At 41.8% G+C, this 12500-nt stretch overlaps 1 protein-coding gene across 5 annotated transcripts in view; it reads left to right on the top strand.

Annotated features, from left to right (window-relative positions):
- The window catches only part of LOC121698669 (low-density lipoprotein receptor-related protein 1B-like), a 253521-nt gene that overhangs the window by 168360 nt on the left and 72661 nt on the right, over nucleotides 1-12500 (top strand). For all 5 annotated transcript variants that reach the window (XM_042080972.1, XM_042080973.1, XM_042080970.1 and 2 more), the window contains 3 exons: nucleotides 2006-2189; nucleotides 4542-4627; nucleotides 6405-6527. In XM_042080972.1, coding sequence (XP_041936906.1) covers nucleotides 2006-2189; nucleotides 4542-4627; nucleotides 6405-6527 — 393 coding nt within the window. The remainder of the gene's footprint in view (nucleotides 1-2005; nucleotides 2190-4541; nucleotides 4628-6404; nucleotides 6528-12500) is intronic.

The following is a 12500-nucleotide window of genomic DNA, read 5'->3' as shown; positions in this document are numbered from 1 at the left end:
CGTATTCAATTGTCAGTTAAGGCAAACCGTTTGTTTTACCATAGGAACGAGATAGAACTTATCATGGTCTGAGCATTGTGTTACAGTACGCTTGCCGCTGCCGCTTGCCGTTGGCCAATATGATCCCGCCTTAGGAACCCATTGTGTTTCTTCCTTTATCTGCTTTCCTCATTTGCCATTGGAGTTTAAAACAGTCTATAAAACCATGTAGTAAAAAGTTCTGAAATGTGGCACACCTACTGGGGACAGTGTTATGACTCATTTCATGAAGTGTCATGTCTGTGCCTTGACATGGCTGGTTTTTAAGTTCTTATGTATCTGATTTTAGTGATTTTAAGTTCCAGAACAGGAGATTGTCGTACTGGATCTGTCTGTTGCTTAGTAAGAGATAACAGTGATTTTGAGTTTTTCGCAGGCCTCAGATTTTGACCAGTTATCAGAGTTTTGGCTACAAATGATCACCGATTCTCAATAGAGGTATTGGTCTGGACCATATCAGTTAATTTTCTGTTTCAGTTGCAACACTGCTTGGCCCCCATCTATTGGTGGCATGCTACCAAAATATTTGGCAAGTCATAACAATAAAGGGAAATTATTACATTCTGGAAAACAAGGTTAACCAATATATTTGAGTATTGGTTCTTGAGTGCTGCAGAAAGTTTCATTCAGATGAATTGGCCTTCCCAACATTTGGAGGTCTGTTAAATCCATATAATGACCGCTGAAAATATATAATAACCACTGTCAATGACCTCCGCTTCGCATCGGGGTCCTGATCGTCCTGTCGGGACTTATTTTCCAATAATGACCGGTTGACATAGATAAAACCATTACATTGAGAAGTCACTACATTATCCAGCCTTATTACATTTAGGAAAGAGGAGTTAAGAGAAGATTTTATGACATTATTATGAGTTATTAAATTACATAATTTGGTTCTACACACCTTGCTCCCATATGTATGTCCACACCAAGCTTCACTCTTAACGTCTTAATAGGCACATCTTGCCAATGCCTTGGCAACGCTTCAACACAGTTTTTTCGAGCCAAAAAGATCCTCCTACCTGATTTAATAGGGAGAGACTCAGAACTCCACACACAATGGTCAAGGGCATACACAATGTTTTGATAGTCACTAAAATAAGGCTCAAATCCTTAATTTACATTTCACTGTGGCCTTTGCTGTAGTAATGCTGGAGATAAACAGAGCGTTCAGGTGGGCCACTTTTCAGACAATGGGACTGACTCTTTTTACTGTAGGCTACACATGCACAGGGCTTGACGTCTAGTGTCATATCAGCGAGCTATCATGTCACACACTCCTCCATTCAGTTTTCTCTCTGTGACTTGTCTCCTCTTTTATAATGTCTCTGTTCACACACTCACACACACTCATACATACAGTACTGTATATTCACACACACACACACACACACACACACACACACACACACACACACACACACACACTCCCCCTGCTCCTTACATGAAGGCTCAGTTGCTGAGGCTATGGTACAGGTTGCATCACACCACAGCTATTTGTGTGCTCTGTACTCTGTTCACATTCAAAATGAAAGAATTTAAGTCAGCTAAGCTGAGCATGAGAAGGGGAAAGTACTGTAGGCAGACAGTACTGCTGGTTTATACAACCCAGGGGAACCTGTGCAAGCTGTATTGGGGGACCCAAAAAGGTTTCCAAAGATTTTTGGTTTGTCTTGTACTATGTAGCCTTCACAGTATGTATCCACTGAGTTGTAGGGTTGCCTTGTCTTATGAATATGAATGACAATGTTTATTATTTTATATAACTATTGATATTTTTTTTACTCCTCTGTGGGGAACCACATTTGAATTGGAATGTACATCATTGTGTTTGATTTGTTGTGAAAATCTGGAAATAACATTTCAAGATATCAGGTGACCTTTGACCTCTCTCTCTCTCTCTCTCTCTCTCTCTTTTTCTTTCTGTGTGTGTGTGTGTGTGTGCATGTGTGTGTGTGTGTAGTGTAAGTGTTGGGCTGGTTTCTACCTGAAGAATGATGGGAAGACTTGCGTGGACATAGACGAGTGTGTGCTCAGCTTCCCCTGCAGCCAGCAGTGTGTGAACACCTACGGCTCCTACAAGTGTGTGTGTGCCGACGGCTACGAGGCTCCCGCAGCCAATCCACACAGCTGCAGGTCCACCTCAGGTAAACACAAACACTCTACTGGTCAGCTCTCACACACACACAGCTCAAGTCTGACCCAGGTCATATTACTGGACGGCCAGAATCACACTGATTTTTCTGTTGTTTGCTATGATTTGGCAGTGGAACGGTGGTCAGTACCGCCAGCGTTATGCTAGTGACATAAGAGCTGAGCGTTGAACTTGGTTCAACTTTCAGAGCATAACGCAAGGCTGATCGATGCTAGTTTGATGTATCCTATAAGAGCATTTCAGGCATTCTTATCAAAGCATTGTTTATCACAGAAATTAGTACTTCACGTCACCAAGCAACGAGATAGAACTTTAAAGGAGAATTCCGGTGTGATATTGACCTAAAGTGTGTTGAAACATGATACCGAGTGTGAATGTATGTCTCATAGCTCACCTCGGCTTGTCCCCTGCACTCAGAAATCTGGTGCTAGTTAGCCAATGCTACCAACACAGTGTTTCGTTGTGGTGCCTCAGGCCTAGCCATGCAAATAAATCACTGTTTTACACCAATTACGAGGCTCAAAGTAGCTCCATACTTCATTGGTAGACTTCCTAGGGCCTTGACATTTAAAACGAGACATAGAGAACTTTGAAAAAGCACTGGTAGTTTATTTACAAGACGATTTATACAGACAGTACCTTAAGGAATTTTACCGTTCGACGCCATCTTGAATTTAGTCACGATAAGTCGAGCGACGAGTACGAACGAACAGGTATGATAAGGGATCAGATTCCAAAAATAATTCAGTGGAAATGCATGGATTCAGTTGCTTATTGTGACTAAATTCAAGATGGCGTCGAACGGTAAAATTCCTTATGGGACTGTCTGTATAAATCGTCTTGTGAATAAACTACCAGTGCTTTTTCAAAGTTCTCTATGTCTCGTTTTAAATGTCAAGGCCCTCGGAAGTCTACCAATGAAGTATGGAGCTACTTTGAGCCTCGTAAATGGTGTAAAACAATGATTTATTTGCATGGCTAGGCCGATGCCCGAGGCACCACAACAAAACACGGTGTTGGTAGCATTGGCTAACTAGCGCCAGATTTCTGAGTGCAGGGGACAAGCCGAGGTGAGCTATGAGACATACATTCACACTCGTTATCATGTTTCAACACATGTTTAGGTCAAAATCACACCGGAATTATCCTTTAATTCAATTAATCGAGTCATTATGGTCTGAGTGCTCTTTGCCACTGCTTTGGTGTTTTGATTCTGATGTCTGCCTTAGATCTTCCCAGGGTAAAGTTTGGTAACAGGAAATAGTCTCAACCATGAATAGTTACATTCTATATAGGAATTTGTGTGTGTGTGTGTGTGTGTGTCCTCCTTCCTCCCTACACATGTACACACACACACACACACACAAACAAACAAACATAAGCTCACACCCTTGCTTTCACTCATCCACCCTCACTTAGGGAGGCAGGCCTGTCAGAGTGCAGTAAGCTCCTAATTTCAGTGCAGGTGTCATGAGCACTTGTGGGGGAGGAGGTCAAGATGCCGGGGTAATCACTGCCCACTACATGTGGTCAAGATATGAGCATGTAATCACACAAATCCAAAACACATCCAATTATGTACACATACACCTGTCCATACAGAAAACACACACACACACACACACACACACACACACACACACACACACACACACACATAAGATGCTGACACATACACACACATAGATGCTGAAACTCTGTCATACTTAAACACACACACACACACATACACAAAAGTTTGTCTAACTCACACATACTCACACACACACACACACACACACACACACACACACACACACACACACACACACACACACACACACACACACTCAAACATAGACATGCACACCCAATTTCTCTGACTCAAGCACCTGTGTTCAGTAATGTTTGACAGGCTGGGTCATTAAGAGGATGCCGACCTTTAGGTGTTGGCATGGCAGTGCCAGTCCAGCCGATGCCATGGCGCACAGCATTAGCCTCCCTTATTATGGCACGGGGCACCTGACGTGTTGGCATGGCATCACTGCCTAATTCAGCACCAGAAATATCACATGCCATGCATGACTAGTCAGTTGTTACGGTCCATTCTAGTAATTAGGAGGCACTGCAGCACCTGTTGGTTTATTTCTCATTCTCTTGCTTTATTTCTGTATTTTTCCACCTCTCTACCTCTCTCACACTTTATATTTCTTTTTCTCTCTCTTTTCTTTTTTTGTTTGTCTTTCATTTCCTATTTCTTGCCTCATCATTATCTCCTTTCTGTTTGTTTTGTCTTTATCTCTCTTTCTCTCTCTCCCTCTCCCCCTCTCTCTCTCTCTCTCTCTCTCTCTCTCCCTATTCTCAGCTGAAGAGCCTTTTCTCATTCTCGCTGACCACCACGAGATTCGGAAGATCAGCGTTGACGGGTCCAATTACACCCTCTTAAAACAGGTAAGGCCCACACTCCTCTCTGCAAGGTGAGTGTCAGAAATCAGGCATCAGCAAATCTCCAACCGAGGTGCAGAGACACCTTTTCTATTACAAACTAGCACCTACCTGGCAATGTGCAAATGGCCATCTGAAGGATTAATAATGTGAAAAACAGGGTGGCAGAAAAAATAATATAAAAACACATCTGTCAGATATAAGAGGCTAAAGTTAACCCTGCTATGGTATGACGATCAGGTGCAGCTTAACATTCAGAAACTAGAAGAGCTAACCCCCGTGGGACTAAAGCACTACTTCTCTGTGGTCCATGGTCGAGGAAGGCCTAATGTCACTGCTAAGGTGCTAAAAATAGACTCAGCTAGCTAGTTTAAGGCTCCCAGAAAAACAAAAACACATGCAGGTTGGGTTGATTTACTTCCTCTGTGTGTGTGTGTATTTGTGTGTGTGTGTGTGTTCATGCACATATGTGTCTGTTTAATTTAATTAATATTGCTTTATGTGTTGTTGTGCATATGTGTTTTGTATTGCATTTGTGTATTTCTCCCAGCATTGTACATAAAGCACATAGCCAAGTGGTCAGAAGGATCCAAAGTCTTATATTTAAGTAACTACCATTGTCCATTCACTATTCAAAAATCACACAAGGCCTTTTCTTTAGTAATGGCCTGCCTAAAGTAATCAACAACTGCATGTGGGGTAACTACCTAATTAAGTTCAACCCCAGGAGCTACTACCCTGAGCACGGCACTTGCCTCTGAGTTGCTCCAGGAGGACTGTCCTTGTAGTTAGTTCACTGTAAAGGGTTACGTACACCGGGGCTAACACTCAGTGTGGCACACTCTGCTTCCGACATGTATTACATTAGATTCCATTGTTCTCAATACAGCCCCATGCACCAGCATCACATTTTGCCGCTGCCACCGTGGAAATTGCGACTCCGTTGTATTGTCGGTACTGCTCCATAAAATCCATGGTTCATCCAGGGTTTGCCAGTTAAAAACATCAGCGCTGATGTGTGTGGCTACGTTTTTAAAATATCAAGTAATCGACCTTGTTTCAAGGCCATCTAAAAAAATGCTAGACATTTCCAAACAAGGTGAAAACATCTGAACTCTGAAGCTGTAAATGTCAGGCATCAAGCATGTTGCAGAGCTGAAAACACATCGTTTTGCCATTGCAGTTGTAGAGATTAGACCTACAGCCTACAGCACGTTAGTGCTACTCACAAGCTCAGGGGTGCCCAGTAGCTGGGAAAAGTGATGTTATTTCCCAAACCTGTTGTTATAACTGTGGTCGTTATTAATGTTATAGTATAGTATAGTAATGTTATTACTGTGGTCGTTATTAATGTGGTCATTATTATTAATATGTTATTACTATGTCATTACTATGTTGTTATTTCCCAAATGTAAGTCTTTTGGGAGATGCATCACATCGACATTCACAATTGTTACATGTTTTTAGTTTTTTTGTTCTAATCTTTACTTTTCACTATGCCCAAGCACATGCTCATGCCCAATGCAACTGATGAAAGACCTGACCTTGTTGATGTCTCCATTTCCTTTTGAATTACATTCCACGTCTTTCAGTTTCATTTAAACTTGTGATGTTATTCACAGGTAGCCAGGTCTCCTTTTTTTTCGCAGCCATTGTTCAGCAAAAGCATTTAGCCTTCAGTACAAAATAAACATGCTGAAAAAGATCCATCACATTACCAGACAAGCACTGAAGAAAAAGCTCTTTACTATCCTTCTTCTTCTTCTTCTTCTTCTTCTTCCAGGGCCTCAACAGCATTATCTCCATCGACTTCGACTATAAAAAGGAATTCATCTATTGGATTGATTCAAGTCGGCCAAGCGGTCGGAGGATAAATAGGATGCGGTTGAATGGCAGTGACCTCAAGGTACAATAAAGACCTTTGGCAGCACACCTGATTGTTTGTGCATAACTGGCACCTCTTGGCCCCTTGTCCAGCCAAGTGAAAAGTCCTTGTCTTGAAGTGGTATTGTAAAGTAGCAGTTGACTAGCATGGTTGAACAGATTGGTGCACATAGGCTCAAAATGTCCTTGAACTTAAACTTGAACTTCTCAACTTGTCATTCCTGTAGAAATACTTTATAGATGCTGTATACCCTGAAAATGCAAGTACCTTCACATAGCCCAGTAGAGAAATGCAATACATTTTATCAGCATGTTGGTGTCAGGGTATTGAGCTCATGGTTATGATGTTTGTTAGCTTGCTCTACCATTTTACAGGAATAGTTTATTTTCAGATAGGCCTACACAATTGAGCTCCACAAACACAGAATACTCAATCAAACACAAACATCTGTTGACTGACGTAAAAGACACTTAATACATCTGCATACGGCAAAAAAAATAATAATAATAATTGGCACAGACGTTATGGCATACTCTGATTGGATCAACTCAAAGTTCTACAAAGCCCCTTGTAAAGTAGCAGTTGCCCGCGAACACAGTCAGACATCAGACACAAGCATTGGTTGACTGAGCTTGGGCACTGATGCTCAGATAGCCTATCAATTTATAGTCCAGGTGACAAGTATTGCTTAAAAAAATGTGGCATACTCTAGATCAAGTTCTACTGGAGTTCAACATTCTGTAGTTATAGACATTAGGTGACATTCTATGAGTCAATTTCTCGCTGGCACGGCACTATGAATGCCTACTGCACTTGTGAAATCTGTTAACAACAATATTTTTTTTATTTGTCAAGCAACCCTTGTCGCCTGGACGAATGGTATTTTTCTAACGCACCATTAGCTTTGTGTGAAACTGTCAGGGAGGACCCAAGCACAAAACTCTTTCAGGCAGAATTATAGACAAACACACTTTATTGTTAAACTCACAAACTGGACTCCGACAAACAGAGAGACGAACCGACAAAAAACAGAGGAACAGGGGGGTAGAAATACACAGACCAATTAACAGAAAGACAGTGGACTAGAGGAAACAATAACAGGGAACAGGTGTGAGAAGAAACGGAGGGAAACTAACGAGACAGGAAGTGCAGACCATATAAGGGAATGGGTGGAGACAAAGACACATGACCAGACAGGTAAACACAGAGCACATGACACATGCACAATATACAAAATAGCCACCAGGGTGGCACAAAGTCACTAGTCCAGGCAGGATCCTGACAGACACTCCATTCTTAGCCGCCATGGCTGAGTGTGGAGAAGCGGGCCCTTGGGGAACTTTCTACCGTCTTCTCTGTGGTACTATTCCCACGCTTTGAATAAGAACTCAAGCGGGCCCTGCGAGCTGTGCCCTTTCCCGCAGGCTCAGGCAGCGGTGGCGTGGAGGCTGTGCCAAGCAATGCCAGCCTGGCACCTGCTGGGTAGTTCTCAGCTCATTATGTTTCAGCCGAGGGGATAATGGCTCATTAGGCCCGAGTGAGTACACGACTCCTCTCTGATTTACACCGGACAGAGACGGCAGCCAATTCGCACACGAGTACACACACACCCACACACACACAAACACATGCATACACATACATATACACACACACACACACACACACACACACACACACACAATCACACAACACACACACATGCACACACACACACAGGAGCCTCTGTGCAAACAGTTGAAGTGGCAAAGCAGGGGTTGAGAGGCCTCGCCACTCTGTGTGAAATAGCAGTTTTTTTGTATGTTGGCCTGAAGGATGTATAGTTAATACTTTGCAGTTGGGTTCAGAATAGATTTGGGATACCACAAGTCCTAGAGGTGCAATTGTAAGTTGCTCTTGTCTAGATAAATATAACGAGTGATTCTAGAAAAATATAACGAGGTCAAATTATATTGTCTTCGCATTTTTGCTCTAGATACGTTCAGGTGTTTTATATGCAATCATCTGGCAATAGAATGGCAAACAAATGCACATCAATAATAATAAATGATGACATCTAGCTAAATGATGACATCTAGCTCTTATACACATTATAAAACACCTAGGTTTTTTAACTCCAGAAACAACATTGCTTGTTAAAGGAAGTGAATAAAAGTAGAAAGGGAGAGAAGATGTTTTCATGAAACTACTTGAAAACATCACCAACTAACATTTTGGAATGTATGCTGTGAATATAGAGAGATATGTGGAATGCTTTTATTTGAGACAGAATGTGCATGTTCTAGGTGAGTTTTCCCTGTCCAAGGTAACTCAGGTTGGAACCCATATCTTGAGTTTCTCACTGATGTCCTTCTGTGCTCAGACACTTCGTCTTACTGAATGTTCAAGTGTAACCGAGGTCGTATTTCGTCCGCCACTCACGGCCCTCGAACCCGCACACCTCTTCACACACCGGCATGGGAGTAGAACGCTCTAACCACCGAGCCAAAAGCCAAGGCTTCCAACTAAGCGGTTAGAAGCGTTCTTAAGGTTAAGGGTGTGAGGATTTACACGGACAACTAGCACGCTAGCTCAGTTCGCCTCCGTTACACTCACCTCCCTAAATCCTCACTCCCATCCGGGTCACGGCACCAGTGTAACAGGTGTGATCTTGCGTTGTGTAGTTACTGTAAGCACCATACATGAGGATTCCCAGTCAAGTATATTTATTCTGGTAATAGACACAACAATGCAATCATTCAACTGTCTGGAATAATGATCGGCAATGCTGCAGCTCTTGCGTAGGCAAGATAAACTGGGAAGAGCAAAAAGTGGGTCATTCCCATTATAAGAACCAGCTTGGTCACTTAAAGTGACAGAACAGAATTTCCCAATACACATATATACATTTCTGATGCAATGGAAAGTGGAAGCATTATTAACCATTTTACACAAGGTGCTTTGAGCCTGCTTTTACTGTAGATGTTTGTTTGTTATGTCCCCTGCTAGGGTCAGGGAACTATGACAAAACTAAATAAAGCAAGGGCAAAACACGGCAGACAACGGTAGATAAATTTGAAAATAATCAATCATTTATTATAAATAAACTAGAACATATATAAAGGCAAAATATAACATTCAAAACAAAATAGCAAGTGAAGGCTAGCCTGGGTGCCAGCCGAACTTAGCCCCGCCCACAACATTTGAGGTCGGGAAGTTCGGTCTGGCATTGCTCCGTTGTGGAGCAACTATGCTCGCCCCAGAGCTGACGGACCAATCAAATCGGGCTTTACAATGATGGACAGGTGAGCAACAGCGCCTCGTCTATCACGTCATCTGAGCATGCTTAGGTTGATTATGTTTGCAAGAAAAACGCTGTGGCTAGAAGGAGACAGATGGCTTCTAAGACCCCATATGGAAAATGCATATTATTTCAATGAGGTTTTATCACTGAAAACGATTATTTCTGAAAACTTTGGCCAAAGTTGAGATGTGGTTGAGACATGTTGTTCCCTTGATCGTTTGAAATCTCTGATTGACCACCTGTTCAAGGGATTTGCGACAGCCTTTCACAGCTGTTTATAACATGTTTGTAGCATATCAGTGTTCAATGGAATTATTTTTAAAAATGAAGGGGATATACTGTAGGCTATCAGTTTTTTCCTAATAGCCTACCCTAGGCTATTACGTATCTCTTAGATTTCGCTAATGAGTGTTGTAGGAGATATTGACGGCACAATAACTGTTACAAAAGACTAGAAAACAGTGTTAAGGCATTTGTGGAGAAGAAGGATGGTTTGTGTGTTCTTCCTACATCTCACGGTAAGCTATTTCGTTGCTCTGATTGGTTAGGTCTGTCCAATTGAGTGCAGAGGCATTCCCCCCCTGTATTGGTTGAAACACGCCCCATAATTACGTCCCAATGGAGCAGTATCAGACTCATATTCTGACTAGAATTGAGTATGGCTACGTCAGGCTAAGCAAAGGCCAGGAGGCCACAAAAAACAAAGGCCAGAAGGCCGCAAAAACAAAGCTGTCCGATTTCCAGGCCTCTCTCCCAGACTCTCACTCTGAGAGGAACTGGAGACCTGGAGGTAACATGGGCGAGAGCGGACCACGAAGCGTGGCAGGGCCTGGTAGCGATAGCAAAGATCCTTGATTACTAGCAAGATAGAGCAACGTAATTCGTTACTATGGGAGCAAAACGGGACAGTTCCGGTCTGCATAAGTGGGAGTGTCACCCTACGTCACTAAATAAACTTTCTCTCTTAATAAGCAATAACAACAGATAAACATAATTGTGTTCACAGTATTATTGTCCATAATCATGTATGATACCAATGAATCATTCTTAAGGACATGATATGAATAATTTAATTAGTCATGTGAACCGAGCTAGCTAGCTAGCTTAAAATGCTATACAAGTGGATGGTAGTAGCTATGGCAATACAGCTATGCGCTAACAAGTGACTAGTAGTTGGAGGACTTCGCTTAAACTTAATATACTGTTGCAAATTCGCTTGAGTATAAACTATCCACTTTAACTAATGTCAGTAGTGTTATTCAGCTAGTTGTCATTTCAAAGAAATTACACTTCTCCGTTTAAAATGTTACCTTAGCTAAGAGGCTAGCTAGCATGATAACAACCGGACAGTAACTGGCAGCAGCATGGTCTAATATTAAGTTATTTTATTACAAATCCGAACACTAAAAAATTACACTATTAGGCTTGAAATGATCCCAAACACTTACAGATTATGACACAATTTTCCAAAAAACCCTCAACAAATCCAGAAAGACAAAATGACCAATTTATTGGTAAAATTCCACAAGTCTCCATTGACATTAGTGCAGCAAGGGCTTACTCTGGTCTGCATAAAGGGGGATTTCCCCCCCTCCCCCTTGCAATAATCGAACGCGGAAATTGTCGAACGTTTGCGCCTCTCGCTCCGCTTGAACCCTCTCTGGCGATAGCGTTCAACAAGGAACTAAAAACGAGCCGGCCTCTGGAGTGACGTCAACCAGCACCTTTTATAGTGCTGGTCCAGCAATTAAGCCCCCTGCTGGAGTATCTGAAATGCACACAGAAAAACAGCAGGAACACAGAAACAGCTAGTGACGTAACATCTTTCCTTTGTTACTTTAGATAAAGGTAAATGGATCTGGGCAAAATAGTATTTCTATTCAGAGTATACCATCAATCCATAACCAATTTTTTTTAATAGGCAACAGTGGTGCCAAGTGTGGCTAAGAATCCAATACAATTTTTCTTGATTGCTTTAATGCTTCACCTGATATTAGCACTGTCAACTCAGACATCATATTGTTCAGTTAACACACAGGCCTAAACAGTAGCACTCTGGCCAAAATGACAAAAGCTTTTTCAAAACGTTTGGACGTAGGACAAAAAAAATGTTGGGCCCGTGACGTCAGACTTAACAACTGAATTATAGGTCAGAGTAAATAATGAACTCATCATTTTAAGGTAACTACATTGAGTTGATTTAAACAATGTTGGGTGTAAGGGTGTAGTTCAGCATTCCTGAGTTTTGTTGTTGACCCTATCCTTCTCAGTGAGAAGTGCTCAGACAGCTTTTTTACCCACAACTGTGGAAACATATCCCTCATTAATTGCCACAAGTATGCTCTAAATTGGCGAGGTTGTGCATCTTCTTCACAGAGAGCTCCAAGTCGCCCATTACTTTGCACAGCACATGTCTGGGGCTTCTTTTAAAGTCAGCTTGAAAGGCTCAAAGTGATTAAAAATCTGCTCATCACACAGCAGGGAATTTTTTGTCTTTTTACTTTGTTTTATTTTATTTATTTATTCAGTTTTTTTTTTTTTGCAAAGCTAGCCAGTTTTTGAACACCACAGGGCACACCAAATGTTTTTGTTGTTATTTTCTTTCCTATATTGTCTTCAGGTCTTGCTTGTATGAAGTGAATTACTGATGGAACAGTTGTAAGACAGCTTGGAATGTTTACCATTTTGAGCACTTGAAACATAAACCCTTT

The sequence above is a fragment of the Alosa sapidissima genome, chromosome 23, assembly GCF_018492685.1.
Source record: "Alosa sapidissima isolate fAloSap1 chromosome 23, fAloSap1.pri, whole genome shotgun sequence".
Taxonomy (NCBI): domain Eukaryota; kingdom Metazoa; phylum Chordata; class Actinopteri; order Clupeiformes; family Clupeidae; genus Alosa; species Alosa sapidissima.
This window is presented reverse-complemented; position numbering and strand designations above follow the sequence as displayed.